The 13,123-nt window shown below is 38.4% G+C and overlaps 1 protein-coding gene across 3 annotated transcripts in view; it reads left to right on the top strand.

Moving 5' to 3' along the window:
* The window catches only part of LOC106877670 (uncharacterized), a 36,997-nt gene that overhangs the window by 18,787 nt on the left and 5,087 nt on the right, over nucleotides 1–13,123 (top strand). For all 3 annotated transcript variants that reach the window (XM_052968729.2, XM_014926619.3, XM_089354026.1), the window contains exons 7-11: nucleotides 3,041–3,170; nucleotides 4,939–5,155; nucleotides 6,730–6,894; nucleotides 7,587–7,716; nucleotides 9,064–9,190. In XM_052968729.2, the coding sequence (XP_052824689.1) occupies nucleotides 3,041–3,170; nucleotides 4,939–5,155; nucleotides 6,730–6,894; nucleotides 7,587–7,716; nucleotides 9,064–9,190 (769 nt within the window). The remainder of the gene's footprint in view (nucleotides 1–3,040; nucleotides 3,171–4,938; nucleotides 5,156–6,729; nucleotides 6,895–7,586; nucleotides 7,717–9,063; nucleotides 9,191–13,123) is intronic.

Below are 13,123 nucleotides of genomic sequence, written 5' to 3'. Positions count from 1 at the left end.
GAGAGGGTCATAGCCCAACTAATTAGGGAGCGAATCAATTTAGATGAGATGCAGTTTGGGTTCGTGCCAGGTAAAAGCACTACTGATGCCTTATTTCTAGTGAGACAGTTGCAAGAGAAATACCTAGCCAAGGATAAACCTCTGTACCTGGCTTTCGTTGACATGGAGAAAGCCTTTGACAGGGTCCCCCGATCCCTTATCTGGTGGTCAATGAGGAAACTTGGGATAGAAGAATGGCTAGTGAGAGCTGTGCGAGCCATGTACAGAGATGCGGCCAGTAAGGTGAGGGTTGGAAATGAGTACAGCAATGAATTCCGGGTAGAGGTAGGGGTCCACCAAGGTTCCGTCCTCAGCCCCCTATTATTTACCATAGTCCTCCAGGCAATCACAGAGGAGTTCAAGACAGGTTGCCCCTGGGAGCTCCTCTATGCTGATGACCTTGCCCTAATTGCGGAGTCACTATCAGAACTAGAGGAGAAGTTTCAGGTGTGGAAGCAAGGTCTAGAATTGAAGGGCCTTAGAGTCAACCTAGCTAAAACCAAAATCCTAATAAGTAGGAAGGTAGATAAAACACAAACCCCTTCAGGTAGATGGCCCTGCTCAGTATGTAGAAAAGGAGTAGGTAGTAACTCTATAAGATGTACCCGGTGCAAGCTATGGACACATAAGAGGTGCAGCAACATCAAAGGCAGGTTAACTAGCAAGTTAGTTTTTGTTTGTGGCAGATGTTCAGGTGCAATAAAGACTGCAAACAAACAGGAAACAACTTCTATCTCATTCCAGGGTGAAAAACTAGAGGTAGTCGATAGCTTCCGCTATCTGGGCGACCAAGTTAGTAGTGGGGGTGGGTGCGCTGAAAGTGTAGCTGCTAGAATAAGAATAGCCTGGGCAAAGTTTAGAGAGCTCTTACCCCTGCTGGCGACAAAGGGACTCTCACTCAGAGTAAAAGGCAGACTGTATGACGCATGCGTACGAACAACCATGCTACATGGCAGTGAAACATGGGCTGTAACTGCTGAGGACATACGTAAGCTCGCAAGGAATGAAGCCAGTATGCTCCGTTGGATGTGTAATGTCAATGTGAATACCCGTCAGAGTGTAAGTATCTTGAGAGAAAAGCTGAACATTAGAAGCATCAGTTGTGGCGTGCAAGAGAGACGATTGCGCTGGTATGGACATGTGGTGAGAATGGAGGAGGATAGCTGCGTGAAAAAGTGCCACACCCTAACAGTTGAGGGAACCCGTGGAAGAGGTAGGCCCAGGAAGACCTGGGCTGAGGTGGTGAGGCAAGACCTTCGTACATTGGGCCTCACCGAGGCGATGACTACGGACCGAGACCTTTGGAAATGGGCTGTGCGTGAGAAGACCCGGCAAGCCAAGTAAGATCGTTGCCAGTGCCCCTGGACTGGTTCTTGTGCGGGTGGCACATGAGATGCACCATTTTGAGCGTGGCCGTTGCCAGTACCGCCTGACTGGCTCCTGTAGGATTTTCGAGCGAGATCGTTGCCAGTGCCCCTGGACTGGCTTGTGCGGGTGGCACATAAAAGACACCATTTCGAGCGTGGCCGTTTTCGTGCGGGTGACACGTAAAAGCACCCACTACACTCTCTGAGTGGTTGGCGTTAGGAAGGGCATCCAGCTGTAGAAACTCTGCCAAATCAGACTGGAGCCTGGTGTTGCCATCCGGTTTCACCAGTCCTCAGTCAAATCGTCCAACCCATGCTAGCATGGAAAGCGGACGTTAAACGATGATGATGATGATGATGATGATATGTCCATTCTCCATGCTGGCATGGGTGAGATGGTTCAACCAGAGTTGGTAAAGCCTGGGGCTGTACTAGGCTCCATTGTCTGTTCTGGCATGGTTTCTACAGCTCAGTGCCCTTCCTAATGCCAACCACTCCACAGAGCTTTTATGTAGCACCAGCACTGGTGCTTTTAACATGGTGGCACCAGCACCAGTTTATTAACATGGCACCAGCACCAGTGCTTTTAACATGGTACCAGCATCAGTGCTTTTTAACATGGCACTAACATCAGTGTCTTTTATGTGACAACAGTATCAATTCTGTTTCTTGAGTACAACAAGGCACAGATATCACAGCCTTTAGTCATCTCCTTTGTAAGACTCAGTGTCTTGAGATTGGTCTTCAATACTTCATCTTGACAGTAAAATCTTAAAATTTTTTTTGGTATTCTTCCTATAACTGGAAGTGGGGTTTGGAAATAATTTATTTTTTTAACACTTGTTTATGAAGACATTGTGAAGTGTGTCAACTACTTCAACCAAAAATCCAGTTTTCATCATGATGATGATTATTATGATGATGATGAGGACGGTGACGACGACGAACAACAACGTGGCAAGCTGGCTGAATTGTTAGCATGCTGTATGAAATGCTTAGCGGTATTTCACCTGTCACTATGTTCTGAGTTCAAATTCTGACGAGGTCAACTTTACTTTTCATCCTTTCAGGGTCAATAAATTAAGTCGAAGTAAAACACCGGAATCGATGTAACTGACTAATCCCTTCTCCCAAAATTTCAGGCCTTGTGCCTATAGTAGAAAGGATTATTATTATTATCATTATTATTATTTCTAACATAAGTATAAAACCACATTTAGAGACTGGAAATAAACTGCCATACCATGCCAACTCTAACACCTCACTTTAATAACTGTAGTAATGTCACTCATCACTCTTAATGATCCAGGCTGGCTTAAGTATTATGTACAACATTTTATCCTTACATATTATGATGAAAGAAAACGAATTGTTAAAGGGTTAACTGACAGAATCTGCAAAATATTTGGTAAAACTGCCTTATGCTCTGAGTTCAAATGATCTATGACTGAACTTTGTATTTTCATATTTCCAGAGGCAATAGAATATGTACCGATAATTCACTGGCTTCATTTTAACTGCCAGTTCTTTAAAATGTGTAGCCTTGTGTCTAAGCTAGAAATTGCTATTATGCTATGAAAGATAACACCATTACTGTCTGTCTGTCTATTTTTTTTTTCTTTTTCATTTTTAAGATTCAAGGTTAATTTTGGTCAGACTGATCCATGGTTTTCTCCGCCACCTGGTTTTGTCTACATTGACCATGTTCCTTTAGCAGACCGTGTACGGGGACTTACTGGACCTTGTAAAAAAGCTGATTGTGAGGTAAATATTTTTAGTCTCCATTTATCTAAGTATCATGGAAGCAGTTGTGGTTATTGGTATTGTAATAGTCTACAGTTTCTTGCTAATTAATATGGACAGTATCAAGCTTTCACATAGCTTGTGAAAACTGCTTGCACAGGAATAACACTATAGTTGTTTGTAAATTTTTAACCCTTTTGTTACCATATTTCTATTAAAATTGTTTGCCTTTTCAGTTAATTTTAAGAAAAAAATAAATTTAGTAAAATAATTTTGTAGTTATTAAGCTGGTGTTTGAAACAGATTAATATGAACTTTTGAAAGATTTTAATTTTGATCTCTTTAAAACAGGAAGTTTGTTTCCTAGAACCAGGGGCAGTTTCAGGCAAGTTGGTATCAAAAAAGTTAAAAGATGATGTATATTTGACAACCTTCTTGCAAAGTTTTGTATAAAAAAATTGAAGGATAAAGAATAGCTTTTGACTTTTACTATCCAAAAGTGTTTTTCAACCCAATTTTTATAGCTTGATGTGTATTCTTAAAACTTTTTCAAAGAGAATTATTTCATGTTCTCTCAAAAGTTGAGAAAATTCTTATGATTGTCAACAATGTATAGTATTCAATTTTCTTCATCTATATATTCTCAGTTGAAATCTAGCTGGAATCCTGTGTTCTATCAGATTTTCGTTGATTCTTCAGAATCAGGAAAATTCTGTACTAAACAAAAGTCAGCTGCCTTCCATGCTATGCTGCCCTTAACACAATCATAAAGCATGGCCTAGATGCCGCAGCTTCTGTTCCCAGCTTGAGCCAGCTGGGTTAGGCTAAGAGGATAATAAAAGGCTTGACAGTATAACAATTTTCCCGTTCCATGGTGATAGGCCCCTAATCTAGGATGCCACATTCTGTGACACCTCCAGTGGCAACTTGGTATGTTCATCCACCAACCCAGACTCTGCTGCTCATTAAGCTGAGAAAAGCAAGTTGTATTTGATTTTTTTCATCTATATATTCTCAGTTGAAATTTGGCTGGAATCCTGTGTCCTATTTTTGTTTTCTTCAGATTCAGGAAAACTCTGTCCTAAACAAAAGTCAACTGCCTTCCACATCATGTTGCCCATAACAAAATCGTAAAGCATGGCCTAGATACTGCAGGCTTCTCTTAGCTCAAGCCAGTGGGGCTAGACTGAGGGGACAATAAAAGGCCTGGTGGTATAACAATTTCCCCATTCCATGGAGGTAGGCCTCTCATCTAAGATGCCATATTCTGTGACATCTCTAGTGGCAACTTAGTGTGTTCAGCCTCCAGCCCAGGTTCTGCTGCTAATCAGGCTGAGAAAAGCAAACTGTCAAAGTATCAGTTGATCTCTGACAGGTTTATGGTTGAGCCTGTCACAGCGGAGAACTTCGACATTCTCAGTACCCCGATCTTTGCTCACTGCTGTTGGAGATAACTATTCTCAAGTGCAAGCCTTGTTCCATTGCATCTTCCTTGCCATCCTCCTGGGCAACACCTTTCTCATTCTGTCTGTTGTGTCCATGAGGTGGTCTGAATTTCAGGAAATCAAGAGAGTGTAAGAATTTCATAGCTTACTTCATGAACAATAGACTTCTACAAATCCCCCCATGCATTCTCCGTTTGTACATGTTTTGGACCTTGTAGTTAATTGAAAAATTTAGTATTTGACAACCTGCTGTAAAATACAATTATGTAGTGTTAAAGTGTTTTATTTTTAACTGTTCCTTTTGTTATGCGTATTTCTGATAATTTATTTTAAATTTATTCTAGATGAATATGATTGTTGGTCTGCCTGGTGCTGGTAAGACCACATTAGGCATTCTGAAACAGAAGAACTTCCCAGATAAAAGATATAATATTATTGGAACAGACACACTCATTGATAAAATGCGTGTGATGGGTCTTGCAAGAAAAAATAACTACCACGGTCGTTGGGAAGTTTTGATTCAGAAATCATCAAAATGTTTGAACAGGTTGTTTGAAATAGGTGAGAGTTTGTGCTTCTCTCTGTTTTAATTTACAATCAATTGAAGTAATTCTTTATGCTATACCTAGATGCTGGTTATTGCTCTGTTTTTTGCTAGTGTAATGTTTGTGATAGCTGAGACATCTTACCAGCATTAATTTGTGCTATCATTCACTTTGTGGTTCGAAATGTACCAGTTATTATCATCCCCTTCATTGTTTTTTAACATCCACTTTCCCATGCTTGCATGGGTCAGATGCAACTTGTTGAGGCAAATTTTCTATGGCTGGATGCCTTTCTTATCACTATTTCATGTAAGTCTGGAAACGAAGGATGTTGCTTGTATGATGGTAATACTCATTTTACTACTTTGTATGATATTGAAACAACAAAACACACACACATGCGCATGTGTATATAACTTTTCACACTTTGTATATGCTTCCTTCTCGGCTTCCCATGTTTCTTCTATCGTTCAGTCTTTAGTTGTGGTTTGCGCCTGATGATTATTCGGGTGTTACACGTTATAATTCATTATTTGGCATGTTCTCAGCATAAGAAACTATTAGTAGCACATAAAAACATGTATTGTGTCTGTCTATTAAATATTTCTCTCACCAGATGAAGTACTTTTTTTATTGATCTTACCATCATGGAACAGTACATTTTTTATATATATATATATATATATATATATATATATAGTGGAGGCGCAATGGCCCAGTGGTTAGGGCAGCGGACTCGCAGTCATAGGATCGAGGTTTCGATTACCAGACCGGGCGTTGTGATTGTTTATTGAGTGAAAACACCTAAAAGCTCCACGAGGCTCCGGCAGGGGATGGTGGCAAACCCTGCTGTACTCTTTCGCCACAACTTTCTCTCACTGTTTCTTCCTGTTTCTGTTGTACCTGTATTTCAAAGGGCCAGCCTTGTCACACTGTGTCACACTGAATATCCCCGAGAACTACGTTAAGGGTACACGTGTCTGTGGAGTGCTCAGCCACTTGCACGTTAATTTCACGAGCAGGCTGTTCTGTTGATCGGATCAACTGGAACCCTCGACGTCGTAAGCGACAGAGTGCCAACAACATATATATATATAAACAGGCTTTCTTTCATTTTTCTGTGTATCAAATTTACTTTCAAGGCTCAGGGCTAAGTAGAAGACACTTACCCAAAGTGCCATGTACTAGGACTGAACCTGAAACCATGTGCTTGGGAAGCAAACTTCTTGACTATTTAGCCAAGCTTGCATTACAAGATTAATACTTTTAACTATAGCTATGCTTTATGCTAAGATATCTTTATGGATACATATCCATATATAATTAGATAATTATTTTGGTCCTGCAACCTCCTTGTTGGATAAGTTTTCCAGTGAAAACGATTGTAGGGAGATTAGAGAACTTAGCATAATGTTTGTCATAAAGTAATCTACCTTTGGAAGAGAGATGTTTCATTATATTGCCTAGATAGCTTTTAAAGAATTCCTGTGGGTGTGTGTTATTCTGTATTTTATTTTGTACTGAAATGAAATTACTTGATATGTCAATAAATAAATGTAATAATTTCTTTGCTTTTTCTTGTATGATTAGCCTCTCGAAAGAGAAGAAATTACATTCTTGACCAAACTAATGTATATCCTTCTGCACGTAAAAGGAAATTGAGATTTTTTGAGGGGTTCTTCAGACGTGCTTGGGTTATTGTACCTGAAGATGATGAATTTGAACGTAGGTCACTAAAGCGCACTGTTGAAGATGGTAATATTTATTTCATGCTTCTTTTATTAGCCTTACATTTTGTTAATAACTTCATTTTATAATCCACTCCTCTGCAAATATGAACATAAATATATATTAGTGTATTACATTACTTTCAACATTATATCAATGTCTTAACCTTAAAAGTTTTGGGTATTTTTAGATTTTTTGCCCTTTTTATGTGGGGGCTGCAGGTTTGTTAGACCTCAAGATGGGAGTACTTAAGTGTTTCTTGATCGGGAGTTAACCATACAATGGGGTTTGAATTGAGACTATGAAGCTAAATATATTTCTAGTTTGTTGGTCATTATCAACTTTTACACCATTGTCTGCATAGTGAGGATTAAATTAAGGGTACTCAAGACTGTAATAAGAGTATATTATAAACATGCTAGTCACAATTTAAAAAAGAACGACAAAACTTTTAAGCATTTTATAACTTGTCTTAATACTGTTGGATTTGGGAAATTGTTATGATAAGGAAGTTCTTGAATATCAGTCAGTTATGTTTTCGAGCTAATTCTGGAAATCCACTAATAATTATATCCATTGCCCTTCATGTGCAAAACTGGAACAGCTTATACTATCCTAAACACGATGCTTTATCATCAACCAAAATGTTACTGAAATGTCTCCAAATCTTTTTTGTTTTGCATTTGCTTTTTTTTTCTCTCCCATTTCTCTTACTCTAGGTAAACATGTTCCAGTTGAAGCTGTCTTGGAAATGAAAGCCAATTTCACTTTACCTGACGAGGACGATCCATTGGATTTAATTGAGTTTGTGGAGTTACCTAGGTTATCAGCTTCAACACTTGTGGATGGGTAGGATATATTACACCTTTAATCTATTCATATATCTCTGTTGTTACAGCTTGGTTTTTTCATATTACAGCTATTTGTTTTCCATGCTTGCATGTAGAGGAGGTAACCATGTACCTCTTCTATAGCAAGATACCTGTTTCTGTCTCTCTGTCACACTCAAACCTTTCATCATCATCATCGTTTAACGTCCGCTTTCCATGCTAGCATAGGTTGGACGATTTGACTGAGGACTGGTGAACCAGGTGGTTACACCAGGTTCCAATCTGATTTGGCAGAGTTTCTACAGCTGGATGCCCTTCCTAACGCCAACCACTCCGACACAAAGCTACTTCCTCCAATGACCCCTCTCCTCTCAAAGGATCTTTGTCTTGCAAGCTACTTGGTGACCCAGCCAGTGCTGGTGCCATGTATAAAGCATTCAGTCTACACTGTAAAGTGGTTGGCATTTGGAATAGCATCCAGCTGTAAAAACCATGCCAAAACTGACCTCGCTTGTGCTGGTGCCACATAAAAAGCATTCAGTCCACTCTGTTGGGTGCTAAATCAGACAGAAGTCTGGTGCATTCTTCTGCCTGGCCAACTCCTGTCAAGCCATCCAACCATGCCAGCATGGAAAGCAGATGTTAAATGATGATGATGATGATTTGAGACATTTGTTTTTACTTGTACTTATTGCTGAATTTTTAAAATCAAATAATAATCTAGATAAGTCAGCATTTTAATGAAAATCCCATTGTGTTTTCTCACCTGTCTAAAAAAATTAAAAGCAATTTCCAATAGTTTGTATCAAAGTGTAGGCATGGCTATGTGGTTAAGAATCTTGTCTCCCAAATATGTGGCCTCTCATTCAGTTCCCATTGTGCAGCACCTTGGACAAATGTCTTCTCCTATATCCTTAAGCCACCCGAAACCTGGAGTGGATTTGGTAGGCAGAAACTGAAAGAAGTTTGTTGTATGTATACATATGTGTGTGTGTGTGAGAGAGAGTACCTTTATCATATGATGGTTGTAAACATGTGGGACCTTGAGCAAGCATCTTCTATAGTGTTGGGCTGACCAAAGCCTTGCGAGTGGATTTGGCAGACAGAAACTGAAAGAAGCCTGACATATATATGTATATATATCTGCGTGTGTATGTGTATCTTTATGTTTGTGTTTTTGCCTTCAAAATGACTAGTAAATAACTAATTTAGATAACATTAGTGTTTCACCCAAAAATAATCTTGATTTGAAAGTGACCTGAATTTCTCAAATCAAAAACAAGGGAACAACAACCAAAATCTTTATTTTAACTTTACAATATTTGTGTATGAGTGGGTATTTATCTTCAATGTTTCATATTTCCAGCTACAGAAAGGAAGGTATTGAAAAACGACCTCCCAAACAACTGGTTTTTCGACATGATACAGCCCAAAAGCATCAAAATACTTCCACATCTTCATATTCAAGTTCAAACTTAGCTTATTCATTTCCAGTAAGTTCTTTATTATTTTTTCTCCTTTTGTTACATTTTGTTTTACCTGTAGAAGTGCATGTGTATGTGTGTGTGTGTGTGTGTGTGTGTGTGTTGTGATATAATTTTATACACGGGTGTTTATAGAAGTTGGTATTTTGGTCGTTAGAAATAACTGGAATGTTCATTAGCCAACTTATGGTTCAGCTGTTTAAATACTCATTTACTATACAAAGTGATTTGTTAAAATTCTTATGCAAAAACTGGTTACCTAAGGTTCTGGTTACACTTATAACCAATTCCAGTGTGGTGAACTGAAAGCTGTAAGTAAATATATTAGTAAACACTAGTAGAGCTTGGTTAGTAAACACTTAGTAGAGCTTGGTTGTAGTGCTCTAGCTTACCAGCTCCTGTCAAATCATTCAGCCTAAGACAGCATGAAAAATGGATGAAAAATATGGTAATTCTTCATCATCATTTAGCATTTGCTTTCCATGCTTGCATGGGTTAGACAGTTTGACTGAAACTAGTAAGCCGGAGAGCTGCACCAAGTCCCAGTCTGATTTGATATGGTTTCTACAGCTGGATGCCCTTCTTAATGCCAGCCACTGCAAGAGTGTAATGGGTGCATTTTATGTGTCACCAGTACCAGTTAGGTGACACCAGCATTGGCCATGACTGCATTGTTGGGCCTCCATGGGGCCCAACATTCTAAGGGTGCTCTTTACGTGCCAGGTACATGACATCAGCATCAGCCATGACTACAATCTCACTTGGTTTGACGAGTCTTCTCAAGCATGGCATATTGCCAAAGGTCTTGGTTACTTGTCATCACCTCTGTAAGATAAACAATTGTTGATCGACTTTAGTTTTCCTCAAATAGTCTTGGTAAAACAGATATAAACATATACTAAACAATTATCTGATACTGAATAAGATTTGACTATCATAATTTAAGTTCTTATCACCGGGCACAAAATCACCTCCCTCCATACCATTTCCCATCTTTGTTTAGGGGTTTATGTCCTGAAAGTTACTTGATGTCACTGGTGCTGCATAAAAAGCACCCTGTATACTCTATAAAGGGGTTGGTGTTAAGAAGGGCATCCAGCCATAGAAACTAATTCCAAATCTGACTGTAGAGCTTGGTGCATTCCTCTAGTTTACTAGCTCCTGTCAAACCGTCCAACTCATGCCAGCATGGAAAATGGACGTTAAATAATGATGATGAAAAATATTGTAATTAGACCACAAAGGTCTGGGTTGTAATCTCCTAGGTCAACTTTATCACTGGTGGCAGATCAGTACTTATTATTATGAATCCAGCTTCTTCCTATCCTACTGTACTCTTCTCTCTTCTCATGGCAATAGCTAGAACCACCTTACATTGTTTATATTTAAAGGAAAATAACAAAACAAAAAAAAAAAACAGAATTTTAGGAAATATTTTTCAATGTTCATTCTGTCCAATTTTGGTTTCATGGAAATACGAGCTTGTTGTTGTTTCTATGGTGTTTGATAGTGTAGATTTCATACTAGTTCAGTCAGCATCTTTGCTTTATACTTCTAAATTTACATATGACTCTACTGATAATGTAAGAACTATAATACAATGACTAGTTAAAATCTGAAATGTGTTTTTGTGTTGGGAATAAGCCTAACAGATTAGCATGTATTTGAGTGAAGTAACAGTCTTGAAAGAGTAATTTATAACTTAGTTTGACTATTCTATAAATACTTTCTTGGTTGTTCTACAAAATTGTCTTCTCTTGTACCTCCTCTTTAGGTTAAGAAGAGTGACTTGTTTTTCTTATTCTCATCCTATCAATGTTGCTGTCCCTTCTTGTTGGAAGTGTTTCTTTCTGTTGTATATACCTCGAACATCTGTCTTAGAGAACTCATTGTTTTATTTTCCAGATAAATATGTTTTTTTTGTTTTTTTTTAAATCTTGTGCTGATCATTTTTCTGACTTGTTTTAGGAAGCCCCTCATTAAATTTCCTTTTTTCCCCCCTTCTTTTTCTAACTCTCAATCACTAAGAAGTGTTTGCTTGAAGTCTTGCTGATGGTTGCTTGTCACTTGTTAGTGAGTTTCAATTTAAAAAAAAAAAAATGAAAGCTTTAATTTATGAAATGTAGTTCAACAAAAGAGACCAATTGACTAAGTATCAGGTTTAAAAAAAAAATAAGTACTGTGGTTAATCCATTCAGCTAAAAATATTTTAATGCAGTGCCCCAGCATGGCCACAGTCTAGTGAATGAAATGAGTAAAAGATAAAAGATATGAAATAGTTTCATTGTATCATCGTGCAGTGCCCATACCGTACTATGTAAAAGCACCCATATGGTACTACATAAAAGCGCTTGTGTCATGAAACCACCCAGCACACTCTGTAAAGTGGTTGGCATTAGGAAGAGCATCCAGCTGTAGAAACCTTGCCGATTCAGACTGAAGTTTGGTGCAGCTTCCCCAGCTTGCAAGCTCTGGTCATACCATCCAACCCATGCCAGCATGGACAACAGACGTTAAATGATGATGATAATGAATTCATCAGTGCAGAATAATTAGTTTCAAAAGTGTTTTGTTCCACTGTCACATTTTAATTATTAGGCAGTTAGCTGGCAGAATTGTTAACACATGGGACAAAATGCCAAATAATATTTCTTCCAACTCATTATGTTCTAAGTTCAAATTCTGCCAGAGTTGACTTAACCTTTTGGGGGAGGGAGATGTCAGTAAACTAAATAGCTGTCAACTACTGGAGTTGATGGAATCGATTTACCCACTCTTCTTACGAGGGCCTTGTGCCAAAATTTGAAACTTGATCTGTTTATCTATTTTGCTTCCTTATACAGCGTAGGAGTGGCTGTGTGGTAAGTAGCTTCCTTATAGGCGTAGGAGTGGCTGTGTGGTAAGTAGCTTGCTTACCAACCACATGGTTCCGGGTTCAGTCCCACTGCGTGGCACATTTGGCAAGTGTCTTCTACTATAGCCTCGGGCCGGCCAAAGCCTTGTGAGTGGATTTGGTAGGCGGAAACTGAAAGAAGCCCGTCGTATGTATGTATGTATATATATGTATGTGTATGTGTATATGTTTGTGTGTCTGTGTTTGTCTCCCCCAACATCGCTTGACAACCAATGCTGGTGTGTTTATGTCCCCGTAACTTAGCAGTTTGGCAAATGAGACCGATAGAATAAGTACTAGGCTTACAAAGAATAAGTCCTGGGGTCGATTTGCTCGACTAAATGCGGTGCTCCAGCATGGCCACAATCAAATGACTGAAACAAGTAAAAGAGTATACCTAAAGTTGTTTATAATGCACGTTCTTTGTTGGCTTCAAAATACTCTGTTCTCTTGTTAGCACAAGTAGAACAATACATTAGCACTTCTCCCTTGTTTCATATGAGTTTTGCTGCATATGAATTTCTGTGTAGATTTCCTTCTCTTTAACTTCATACTAAGTAAACAAAGTTTTAGCCTTATGCAAAAGATGTGCAGCTAACAGGTAAGTATCTTTGTTTTTTTTCCATGAAACTGAAGAGGAGCAGCTAATGACACACTTTTTTGGGATGATTTCTGAAGTGGTTTTGAATTCTACATGCTGCAAAGAATTTCAGTATTTATTGAATTTAAAAATCAGATGCAAAATATTTAAGAATTTGAAATATTTGAGAACATTTCTCTCATCTTTAGATAGGATATTTAGCTTGATTGAGTTATGTAATTTTTTTAGTTGTATGTGTGTGTATGTCAGCATGCATTTCAACAGTTGTGTTTCTTTCTTGTATGCTTGACTCTCCTTCAATATTTCATAGATTATTTTTGTCATTTTGGTTTGTGACACATCATTGACGATGTTTATAACTGTATTTAGATAAATCTTTGGTTTGGGTGTGGTATCATAAGGTAAGTTTTCTTATTTGCAAAGTTGTAAAGATTGATTGATAAGGGGA

This window comes from Octopus bimaculoides, chromosome 6 (assembly GCF_046866305.1).
Source record: "Octopus bimaculoides isolate indiv1 chromosome 6, ASM4686630v1, whole genome shotgun sequence".
In the NCBI taxonomy this organism is placed as follows: Eukaryota; Metazoa; Mollusca; class Cephalopoda; order Octopoda; family Octopodidae; genus Octopus; species Octopus bimaculoides.
The sequence above is the reverse complement of the archived record's forward strand: the minus strand, read 5'-3'. Positions and strand labels throughout refer to the sequence as shown.